At 37.1% G+C, this 12,656-nt stretch overlaps 2 protein-coding genes across 4 annotated transcripts in view; one reads left to right on the top strand and one right to left on the bottom strand.

Annotated features, from left to right (window-relative positions):
- The window catches only part of mrnip (MRN complex interacting protein), a 52,606-nt gene extending 47,345 nt beyond the window's left edge, over window positions 1–5,261 (top strand). The window contains exons 3-7 of one of the 3 annotated variants that reach the window (XM_056769415.1): window positions 912–1,015; window positions 1,094–1,157; window positions 1,734–1,861; window positions 3,804–3,912; window positions 4,229–5,261. In XM_056769415.1, coding sequence (XP_056625393.1) covers window positions 912–1,015; window positions 1,094–1,157; window positions 1,734–1,861; window positions 3,804–3,912; window positions 4,229–4,924 — 1,101 coding nt within the window. In that variant the 3' untranslated portion in view covers window positions 4,925–5,261. Of the gene's footprint in view, window positions 1–908; window positions 1,016–1,093; window positions 1,158–1,733; window positions 1,862–3,803; window positions 3,913–4,228 lie in introns of all 3 variants that reach the window. The other 2 variants (XM_056769413.1, XM_056769416.1) reach the window with 2 other exon arrangements.
- sqstm1 (sequestosome 1) lies at window positions 5,112–11,558 on the bottom strand. The gene is made up of 8 exons (XM_056769412.1): window positions 11,263–11,558; window positions 9,337–9,432; window positions 8,711–9,048; window positions 8,444–8,585; window positions 7,810–7,890; window positions 7,524–7,684; window positions 7,166–7,358; window positions 5,112–5,600 (listed from the first exon to the last, which is right to left on the bottom strand). The coding sequence occupies exons 1-8, from the start codon at window positions 11,429–11,431 to the stop codon at window positions 5,449–5,451; spliced, it is 1,332 nt and encodes a 443-aa protein (XP_056625390.1). The 5' UTR covers window positions 11,432–11,558; the 3' UTR covers window positions 5,112–5,448.
- Between the last annotated feature and the right edge of the window lie 1,098 nt (window positions 11,559–12,656).

Genomic DNA, 12,656 nt, shown 5'->3' with positions numbered 1-12,656 from the left:
GTGCTTGTAGTGTTAATATTAATTATAATAAATTTAACTTTATTTTATATAGTGCCTTTTCAAAGCGCTTAACATAAATGATGACAAATAAAAAATAGGTAACAGAAATTCCTAATATAATAGAATTCAAACTAAATAAAAAGAAGAAACAAACAGAAATAAATACAAGAAATTATACTAAACAGATTATATACATGTAATACAAATCAAATATAAATAAAGACAACATACATTTGTCACATAAAACCAACCCTTATAAAGAAAGTATTAAGCGATTTTTTTTTAAATTATATTTAGAGATTCTGCATTTCTAATCTTGGAGGGCAAGGATTCCATAATTTTGGGGCCAGTGAGGAAAAAGCCCTGTCACCCATAATACTTAATAGAGTTGCCAGAACAGTTAAAATACCAACTGCAGTAGAGCGGAGGTTTCGTATTGGGGTGTAGGGTACTACGAGCTCTGATAGATATTGAGGAGCTAAATCATTTAAGTCAGCAGGAAAATTTTGAAATCAATTCGAAACTTGACCGGAAGCCAGTGCAAGGTTTTTAAGATGGGTGTAATGTGAACTCTTGCACTGGTTCTGGTCTCAAAAACCACCTCAGCAGCAGAATTCTGTACCAACTGTAGTTTACTGAGGATGGCTTTTGAGACTCCAGCCAACAATGCATTGCAATAGTCAATTCGGGAAAAAGCTAAAATTGTAACTTTTCAGCAACAGAAAATGTCAACATAATTAAGGTATTGCGTTATCTGGCAATACTTCTGAGATGAAAAATATACTTTAACTGCATTACGAAGATGAAAGATCAAATGTTAGCATCAAAAATCACACCCACATTTTCTTAGTTTGAAACTGTGTAACTGATCCATCTACTGGTGATTATGTGCTTGTATCTGTTAACAGCAGTTTGGTCGGGGCGCTGCTGCTGACTGTAGACGGCATGTTCAGAAACTGAATTATCTGGGTGGAGATCTGCTGGAGGAGAACACTGAAACAGTTTTGTCACACTGGTAAGCAGACCTTCGGAATCCTGGTGGCTAACCGCACTAATAAAATTATGAATTGTGATATTTTTTGTTGTTTTGAAGGGAGCAAGACAACGTTTTTCAAAATGAATGCCTTAATGAAGATCTGAATTCAAATAAATCCGAGGTAAAGTGCATATTTTGAGTCTTTTGGCTGGTCAGTGGGCTGACAATAATGATTATACCCTAGTATATGAAGTACTATTGTGTATAAATATAGAACAAGGTTTAGCTTAATTACCCAGGACTATAGTTAAATTAGGAATAGTCTCTTTAATAAAAACGCTTTAGAAGAAAACATTGCTGCTATGCATGTGAAGACAAAACAATGGAAACTGACACATTTTAAGATATTTCAAGTTATTTTCAGTTTAAGCCGCTCAAACATTAATTTTAGTCTGGGACTAGATTTCCGTAACAATAAATGTACCTTATTGTTTATTATTTGTCATCTTATAATTCATCCTATTACGTAATACCTGATAAAATCACGTCTTTACAGTCTTTTTCTGCAAAGTTAAATAATTATTACAGCCAACAAGTAAATGTTAGACGACAGTTTAAAATACTAGTTACATCCACAAGCGTTCCGTTTAAAAGACACTGCAAATCTTTTCTTGGAACATGCTTTTTCTGTCATTATATAATACTTAAAATGTGTTTCTTGGAAGAAATTACTGAACACGTTTTATGTCTGTACCAGGTAGTGGCTACTGTTAGCTGTTGGAGTAAATATGTTAATCAAACAACTGAAGGTCCAAAACAAGAAGAAGAAAAGGAAGAAGAAAATATTGACACAAAAAGAGACCAATTCAGGACCCAAGGAACTAGGTCAGTTGCATGCAAAGGCATTCGTACAAAGTATTCAAATGCCTTTCTTAAATGTGCTTTGTGTAATTTTATGAAGGAGCTATAAACAGAAATGCAATATTATAAACCTTACATAATGAAGCATTATGTTTTTATTATGAATGAGCTATTTCTATGTACTACATACACGCAGGTCCCCCTTACATTTAACTGGCCACGTTATGTTAGCCGCCGTAGTGCTTCGAAAAGGAGCTATCTAAGTGAAGATAGCTGTTGGTTGCAATTCCCAACCTCAGTGCTAGATGCTGCTAGATTTCACTGACTGGTCCATTAAGGTACAGTGGGCATCATTCCTAAAGCGAGTAATTTGATTGTGAAACGGACCTTCTCGAAAACTCTCCTCCGGATTCACAAATTCTTCTTAAACATCAGATTTGATTGTTAAATGCATTTATGTTAATGAATTCCAATCGTTTGTAAATAAGGGTGTGCATGCACACTCATTCATTATTAGCATAATCCCTGCCTACCAACAGTGTTGGGGAGTAGTTAACTACACAGAGTGACACTACTAACTTGACTTCATTTTTCAGTAGCTACTTTTAAACATTTATCCAGTATGTTAAACACTTTTATTAGCAAGTAGCGGTGTAGCGCAAGCTTCATTCAGTTTTGTCTTTTGATAAACGTAACATTCAAGGGAGTGCAGAGTCTTCGGGCTAAATCACATTCTGAAATTGTTTATTATCGGCATCTATTGCGGCTTTACGTTTCATTGAGAAGGCATCATCTGATGATAAGGATGTAAGTTACAGAAATGGACTGCTTTTTCAGGTTTGGATACACCCATAAATATTTTTTAATTATTTCAGGTATTTGTAATATACCACATGGAAGAAATATATATATTTTAGTTTGTACTATAGTAAATTAAACTGTATTAAAATGAAATATATTATAGTAATTTCCTAAACTTTGTTAATGTACTGTAGTACATTTTTATATTTACTATGGTAAGATTTAAAGACACTTTACAGTATCTAGGAATTTACCACAGTTTACTAGGAAATAAAGTTACACTGTTACACTGTTTATGTAATTCAGAAAGGAAACTTTCCTATTAGCCTAACGCCCTATTAATGGCCACACACAGCCATCACCCCTTGCCATTCAGGTCCTGTGTCACACATGGGGGGCCCACAAACCACACTATTTAGCGAATTTCAGAACCCATTTTTCTATATAAGGTAAAACTGCAGATAAGTTGCACATTCAGATGACTGAAAGCAGCCCACTTGTCAATGAAAAAGTATAAAACAGCGCTTCCATGCATATGTCACAACAATTTTGACTGCCGCTAACTGTTATATGAAATTTATGCCCATGGCTACATTATATTGCATAAATGCATAAGAAACTAATAGGCTATGTACCTATCCATAAATATTTCATTAACATGTCTGGTAACTGGTGCTCTTCTGAAACCGACCTGGTTCTCCTGAGAGTACGTTTTCTGAGACGATTTGGGAATCTGGAATATTTACGGCAGTATATCATTTTGAAGAATATTACTGAATATAAAAAGGCATTAACCAGCAATATTAACTAATGGACGTTTGGGTAAAAGGGGACTTTGACGAGCGATGCATTTTACCCAAGGTTGAACAGTAAAAAAACTGGGCAAATAAACTCGTAAAAAAAAATTATTATGTTCAAAATGCAGTGTCATTGGTTTGCCACAACTGACATAAAACATAAAATATTTTCACACATCATTTACACATGGTAGGGAGCAGGTGTAAAATTATTTTGTATAAACATTTTCAGGAATCTATAAATTTATGTCAGAACTACTCAAACTATTTACACAAATTTGTTCTGAGGCCCAATGATGGTTTTCAAAATGGAATACAATTCTTTATTATTGACCGTATTTACCAAAGAATGTTTGTTTTTATAACAGAAAAAGACAACTAGTTTCTGAACTAAAGTTTGATGGTGACCACTATGGTAACTTCAAGGATAAGGAGGCCCGGACAGGTAATCGGTGTTTTAAGAGGTGGCCATACCAGGTAAAATGACATGTATTGTGTTAAATATGTGCACCATTATTATGAATCAAATGCTAAATAAATATTTCATGACATTTGTAAAAATGTATCTGTAGAAAAAATATAGTGTAGCTTTCCTGTAGCTCAGTGGTAAGAGCATTGCGCAAGGTTGTGGGTTCGATCCCAGGGGATTGCACATACTTAGAAAACAAATGTATAGAATAATGCAATGTAAGTCGCTTTGGATAAAAGCATCTGCCAAATATATAAATGTAAATGTTTTGCAACACTACACTAGAGGGGGATGAGAACTTGACAATTCTTGTTTCCATTCCAGGAATTACAGCTTCATGAGAAGTTAAGTTCATCGTGGAATAAAGGCTGTTTTTCTAAATATTCCCACCATAACAGTCCAAAAAATGTCTCATGGACTAGAACACATCTCCCATCATCCCCTCAGGCCGTTTCCAGTTACCATACAGCCTCAACCAGTTACAGCCACACAGTGGCAAACTGTAATAAAGGCCAGTATAACTCCTGTCATAATCATCCAAGAGTTAAAGTATCGAAACATCTTCTCCAGCCCAACAAAGACCCTTCTACACCTTTGTCTAGTTGCAAGTTTTCTGAATCAAAGCTTGAGAACAATGCATCCAAATGGAATAAATTCCTCACTGTTGTCTCCACTCAGGAAGAGGATAATGTGAATGATCATTTGGCTCCTTCAGCTTTGATTGACAACACAGTGGTATCTGAATCAACAGAAGCATTAACGGACAGTAATTCAGAAGAATACAGATGTCCACTGGCTGGTAAGACAGACACTGGTGTTCCAGGGAAACAGAAGCCTGTTGGTGACATTTGTGGGGATGGAAATTCTTCCTATCAAAGCAACAGTCATATGTTAACCTCAGAACCAACTAGTTCTGAAAATCCTCTGTGTAACCAGCCTTCACTTACCAAGATGTTGTTTCCAGGCCTTTTTTTAAACCCCCTATTTTCCACTGAAGAAGATTTCGATGACACATTTTAATGTGTTTGAAAATGACTACTAATGTTAGAAACATTTACATTCAAGGATGTTTTTTCAACAGTTTAGTTTTTTCAACAGTTTATCATCTTGCTTTCATTTAAGCACCCTAATAAATTTGACTCGTCAAACTAATTTAAAATGACACATCAAATTAAAATGACATGTAAAAATAATTCAAACACAACTATTATTTAATTAGAAGCATTTTATTGAAGATAGACATTTTGGAATACCTAGTATTTAATTTGTCTAAAAATTATGGTTATGGGTCAAGTAAATGTTTTTAAATGTAAATATCTACTTAAATGTCAAGTAATAAACCTGAAAGTAATCTGCATGTTGGCTGTTAACAAAATTATATCAAAGTCACCTGAGTATTAAATTCGGTTTACATTTCAAAAAAAAATTGTCATTGTAAAAGTACAGAAAGCTCTAGATGATGGAAGAGGCTTTAGTAAAGACTAAGAACTTCAAATGTGATTGGGTAAATACAGCACAGATCTTCTGTTTCCTGTGCTTCCCATTTACTTATGTTGTTTGGAGTACTGGATGGTGTCCAGAGCAGCTCCAATGTCATAATTCTTGGCATGGAGCAGTCGGTTTAGCCAGCCACCCTCATCAGAGAAGCCCATGGAGAGCATCTGAGAAAGGGACTCCACCAGCTTAGGGTCTGCATCTGCAAGAGAGAATACTTAAAATGTAGTTTGAATCTGGTTGGGGTCTCATTTATAACCATTACTAAACATGCCCTGAAAGATGCGTACGCCCCTTTCTACGCTAAAGATGGGATTTATAAAAAAAAACTTGACAGAAAAATTTGCGCACCTGCACAGAAACTCTGACACATGCATACAAACATTTTTGAGACAGCAGTTTGGCGATACCGACTCAAGCTAGATTGCAGAAAGTAAGTGTGATAAAAACGAAACGGTAAATATCCATTATGGTGCGTGACGTCAGGCTTAACCAGCGGATTGGATGCCAGGCTTATTAATAGATGAATCTGCATTCATGAGGTGCTTTGCATTGACTATTTATGGGTAACAATGGGCATGTACAATGGGCGGGATATGAGGCGGATTCATGTAAGCACACTTGCAGGTGATTTATGATTTATCAAACGAATATTGCTTACAGGTGTGGGTATGCACGGATTTATAAGTCTGAATATATTTTGGCGTACGCCTTTTAGGGCATTTGGAGATAAGGGGAAGTGGTGACACAGATGGCGAGTTGGTGAACTCAAATGTGAGAAGAAGGATTATAAGTAGGGATGCACAATAAAGTATCGGCCATATCGGTATTGGCCGATAAATGGTCATTTGTAATGTTATCAGTATCAGCCGATAATAACATTTATGTTGCATTTCCTAATGCAAGTATATCAAAACTGGATTTTTGTGAGTGGATGCAGCAAAATTGGTCACAAAAATTGTCGGACACACGCCTACAAACTTTGTTTGCTGCTGCCCGCTCTTTGGGAATTACCCATTCAAGTTTGGTATCTATGTAAAGCTTAGAATTTCAGCTTTTGAGTTTGTCTACTCTCCACAACGTCATTACAATGGTATGCCAAAAGAGAGTGTTAAAAAAACACTTAGCAACAGCCTGCTACAGATTAAAAGAGTAGTTCACCTTCAAAATGAAAATTCTGACATAATTGACATGCCCTCTTGTCATTATAAACCTGTATGACTTGCTTTCCTCTTATCAAAACCCTGTTTTCTCTTTTATACACACAACATTTTACTCTTATTAATGGAGTTGAAAACTCAAGTTACATCTAAGAGTTATACAAAAAGTATAGATCTATTTCTCAACTATTTATTTCTTATTACCATTGCTTTTATACACTTTTTCTATGACATGTTGTGTGTTTTAATGACAGCAATGAGTGCGGGTGCATTACAATTCCTCTTAAACTAAATGGCAGAATTCATGTTCTTCTAATACATATTTAATATATATAAAAAAATTCTAGCAAGAACAATGATCATCAATATGCACTTTGATATTATTGTGGACACAGATTCGGTGGTAGGGCGGCCCATTGGCTCGTATATTCCATATATCTCGGGCTTACGCGTGGTTTTATAAATCTGAAAACGTATGCAAAATCTTCCTTTTGTGCATGTACCCAATTCAAGGATGAAATCTACACAAAGTTTTATATATGAGACCCCAGAACTGAACTTTTTTCTATGAGTTTGTCATCAGGGATAAGCCAATGATGCAGTATACCTTGAGGAAGATGTGGGTAGAGAGCTGCTTCATGCAGACCAGTTGGACCCTGTGTGGCACCTGTTCTGGAGTTGATACTTAGAGGGGCTTCTGTCCCATCAATCTTGAGGGACTGTAGTTCTCCTGTGGAGGGGTCCACTTCTTTGGAGTTGAGATGAGTCCATTCCTCATCGCTGCATTGATCTTTCTGCCCCTTTCAGATCATGGTTTCAAAAGAGAGCATTAATAGGATAACCAGACTGTCACATTTCCGTCTAGCTATCATAACCTTTGTTGGTTCTCAAATGTAATATCTAACTTGATTTGATACTTCTATTTTTCTTCGTCTCTACCATTGTGTCTTTTGATTTGAAATTACCTTTGTTTCCTCATTGGTGGCCTGACTTTCTGGGCCTGACCCTCTGGAGAGAAGCCCAATAGATCCACTGTCACTCTGGCCACTAGGTGGTCCACTGGAAGTAGTTGGAGAAACTTTGGTCCGTTTGCCTTCGTGCTCAACATCAATGTCTACATCTATGCCTGTAAATACAAAAAGCATTTTATTCAAAGGTTTTGGTCAACATGCTCGTCTATTATGTACCATGACGGAGCTTAGTATCCAAGATCATTTTGGGATAAAAGAATAAATCGAGCAAGACGTTTACCAAGAGGGCTTAACATGGCAGCCACACCTTCTCCAATGTTCTTTAGGTATTCCACATTAGCCTTGGAGGAGGCAGTTGTACCTGTTGGGGGAAAATAACATTGAGTAACAGTGATAAATTGCTTTTGGATAAAAGTTTTTTTTTTCAGTGTACTACATAGTGTAAAGCACATTAAAACTAAGGGTGTGAATCGTCACTGGTCTAATGATTCGATTTGATTATTATTGTATTTAACTCTACTGTTCTAATATTTTCCGCTACCATTAAATTGTGCTACCCTCTCATTAACCAGGTTTAGGGAGGGGTTAGTTTTGTGTGGGAGGTGGCACAATGTGAGTAAGTAGTACAAATCATCAGAAAACTACGGCCCGGTTTCACAGACGAGGTTTAGTTAAGCCTGGCTATTAATTAGAATATATTAGTACCTTTTATAATAATGCCTTAGAAAGAAACATTACTGGAGTGCATATTGAGACAAAACAATGGCACTGACATATTTTTAAAATATGTCAGTGCAGTTTATTTTCAGTTAAGCCAGCTCAAACATTTCTTGTCTGGGACTAGCCTTAAGCCTTGTCTGTGAAACCGAATATACATCAGCTTTGTTTAGCCACTTTGACCAACAGCGTCTCACCATTGTCCCCACTGTTTGGAGAGCTATCCTGATTCTCCTGGGCTCCAGAGGGAGCAGGCTGGGCCTGGTTTTGGGCTTGGGACTGCACATTGGACCACATGCATTGTCTCGCTTTGCGCCAAAACTTACCACGAGGGAACCACTGAACCACAAAAAGATGTGACTGGTTATAATCTTATTTCTCAATTTCTTCTAAAAGATATAACATAAGATTATTTTTCATATCGTTTTACATTTTGAAACAAAACGCTGAATAAGATCATTCACCTCAAACAAGTTGGCCATAGGGTGCAAGATGGGAAGGAGAGGGTGCTCCTTGTGGAGGCCTTTGCCCTGACAGGTAGAACACAAATCGTAATCGGGGCAAATAGTGCACTTGAAACGTGTTCCAGCCACCACCCCCTCGCACCCATCACAGGTAACACCCTGGTGCAGCATTGGTGAGTGATGAGGAGGCCCTGCATGGGGATGTCCAGGAGGGCCCATATGAGGATGCCACATATGAGGAGGGCCCATATGGGGAGGTCCCGGAGGACAAAAGTGGGAGGCGAATGGAAACCCAGGGACCCCATGGGGGAACAGGTCCCGTTTATGTTCCTTTCTTTCTGTAATGGTAAGGAATAAAGCAAGATTAGAGTGGAAAATACACCAAGGTGCTTGTTTGACGTTTTAAAGTGGTTTCTTGTCTCTTAGATTACACGCAAATACTGGCTAAATGTCATAAAAAATGACTGCATCTAATTTATATTTTATTCTGTAAGTTACCTTAATAGAGCTGGCTATCTCACATAGCACTATGTGCATGTAACAAAAATGTGTATCTAGCAAGGACCTATACTGTTCAACAATAGAAAAGCTTCGACAGCGTCTAATTTTTAATAAAAGGAACTTACGTTTAATGAATAGACGAAAGGTGTCATCCTTTACCAAAGTCAAACCCATCACCAGTTCATCATCAGAGGAGAAAGCGATCATATCACCATCCTCATCTATACAGCAAGTCCAGAAATATTAACGCATGGTGTTAGAATGCTTATTATCATTGTCCGAATGGTTACATTTAGTTCGAAGTAAATTTTGCTATATTGTTACAAACATCGGATTTTATATGACGCCGACCCTTAATAGACCGTTAATTTAATTGCATAAAAACAAATACACAACCAAGCTAACACAGTACGTTCTGACGACGGCGCTAGTTCGTCTTCATTTTGTCACAATGACATTACTTTGTGACCACGTTCCGAGGACTTCTTCGCAACTTTAAATTTCTTTGAATTTTTGCTTACGTTCCAGAAACGTCCAAGCCACATCCTCAAATAATGTCGTGATCAATGTTCTCCCGTGGAGAACGTTGTAGCGTCGTGATGTACTGGTCTTCAGATATCCTGGACGCTGGTCATTTGATTAATGAATCTGGTCATTTTTGTTAACGTTCTAGAAACGTCCTAAAATAACGTTGTGAATTAATCCCGTGGAGAACGTTGTAGCATCGTGATGTACTGGTCTTCAGATAACCTGGACGCTTGTCATTTGATTAATGAATCTGGTCATTTTTGTTAACGTTCTAGAAACGTCCTAAAATAACGTCGTGAATTAATCCTGTGGAGAACGTTGTAGCGACGTGATGTTCTGGTCTTCAGATAACCTACTGGTCGTTTGATTAATGAATCTGGTCATTTCTATTTATTATGTTATTGTATGGAACATTTATGGTCAGAGTATAATGTATTGACGAATGCTATAAATCCGACTTCTGACAGCTATTTAACAGGAGTTTACTTCGATACCACAATTATAAGTGCGTTTCAATTTATTGGCACTGCGCCTTCTCTGTTCTGCAAAGAGCCGCTCGCTCACAACGTTAACGGTCATTTCCTATTACCTCACTGCTTGGTATTACTTTTGCGGTTTATTAATATTTTTTCTTTACTTTATACCCTACAGATGTGAGAGTAAACACATCGTTTAGTGAGTTTCGATCGATAGGGCGCATTTAAATGAACGGACCCTGATGTTTATGAGTGTGACTAAAGAAGCTTTTGATTGTTGTTCTTAAAAAAAATTAAGCTTTAAACATTATGTTTATTCATCTCTGTCAATAAACATCTGCTTTAGATCCTCTATATTGTGTTGAAATCTTTGATTATTAATGTCATTAACTACAGTATAAATAAAATATCTGATTGTAATGTACAGTGCTGTGTTGAGTTTTATAATAGTATACTGTGCTTCATACATATTTGAATAAGAGAATTACTCCAATAAAATTGAATCTTTAACGCACAGATTAAGTCACAAATTAATGTAATCCTCCATCTGAGGTAATAGGGAAGATAATTGTTTACTAAAAAAAAAAAAGATTTTAACAACGTGACTGTGGTCGTTAGGGCATGCTCATCACGTCCCAGAAACGTTTTTAGTACGTCGCTGCGTCGAATATGGCTTCAGGAGGTAATCACCATGTCCCAACAACGTCACAAAGTTACAAAATTGGGCAACGAATATGGTCCGGTACGTCGTCACAACGTTAATGTGTTAGCTGGAACATAGCTTGTGGGTGTATCAGTATCCAAAGTATTCCACCAATAGTGTTGTAAGGCATAACTCATTTCACTATGTTGTAAATTATTTAGTTGTAAATAATATTTTATTCGTACGTATGCCGAAACGGCGTGTTATAATATAAAAGTTACTCGCAATGTTAATTTTATAGATTGTATTTAAAATACTTTTTTAAAGATTTTTTAAATAATGATTACACTTTGAATGTCCAACAGACATAACACATATAACCAAATAAAACAGATCGGACTTACCTTTATAGTACATTTGAAAGGGCGCAATACTGAGACCGACAAAAACATCGAGCACTTTTCGTTTTAGATATTCAAAACTTGTGGAGACATCCTGGTCTACGGCAAAGCGACGGATCTCCTTGTTGCAATCATCCTTGCCAGCAAGATACGCTTTCACTGTCATCGACATTGTAGTGATAATTCTTCGAAAAAATCGCGACTGAAATAAGACTTCTGTATGTGTTGCGCAGCAGAAAATGCTATTCCTCTACACTCGAGCCTTCAAAGGTCGCGTTCGTAAATGCGTTTCCTACTTCAGCCAACAGTGCTCTATATAAGCCTGCACGGAGGCACGTCGTATGCAAATGAAGCAGAGAAACCAGCCAATTATCGAAACGAGCGCGAGGGGGCGTGCCCGAAAAGTATTGAAAGAAGGGGATATCCACGTACACCGTCATCGCAGGACATGGTTCGTATTGTTTATTATCATGTGAGTTTGGTTTGAAAACAGAACGGACGAGCTTCAGTGATCTCAGGGATGACAAAGAATTTAATAAGAGGACATTCCCCTTCCACTCACCCACTGGACGAATATTATATATACTTTCATAATAACTATGTTACATATTATATTAATTAACACACTTAGTGAAATTACTTGCTAAACATTCTATAAATGAGACAGGTGATGTTAAGTAGGATAAATGTAAACCAAACAAGCAATGTTTTTTTTTTAAAGTAAGCTATTGGGCAGAGCACACTTTTGCTTAGGTGTTACAGATTAATTTTTAAAAGATAAATGAGTTATCTTTTAGACTACTGTTGTAATAAGCATGGTCAAAATAAGACTACATCTGTGCCAAAGGGGGAAATTATGTAATTTGGATATATAAGGTTGGTATGCTTACTGAATGTTTTAAATAAAATGCTGTGTCATCACGAATGAGGTCTTCTTGATGACATGGTTACCGTTTCTGTTATTTCTAGAAAGATCATGAAATGTCTGAGAGTGGAAAGCATGTGTATGATGAAAAGTATGTTATCATTCTGGAGGAGCGTGAGGGCGTGGCTCTGTCAGCAGATGATGACTCACTTGCATCACATGACTTCCTTTGTTTACATGCAACGTCATTCATGGATTAAAGTTCGCATTTCGCTACGACGGATTTCCGTCAACTGCAGGCTTCTTGCCTGTCCTTAATGTCTTAAATTCCACAAGTTTAACCCTTTAACACGTACAATCATTGATGAGAACATTCAGCGTTTTGGCTGGCACTGAGCCAGACTCAATCCTGTCACATTCCATCCGCATTGATGTAGACTACGCTGAAGTCCCCTACCCAGAAATCCTTGCGAACGCCCAGTCACAGAACGGATGGAAGGAGTGTCGTGGATGTCAGACATTAACGTAAACA

The sequence above is a fragment of the Triplophysa dalaica genome, chromosome 16 (assembly GCF_015846415.1).
Source record: "Triplophysa dalaica isolate WHDGS20190420 chromosome 16, ASM1584641v1, whole genome shotgun sequence".
Lineage (NCBI taxonomy): Eukaryota > Metazoa > Chordata > Actinopteri > Cypriniformes > Nemacheilidae > Triplophysa > Triplophysa dalaica.
This window is presented reverse-complemented; position numbering and strand designations above follow the sequence as displayed.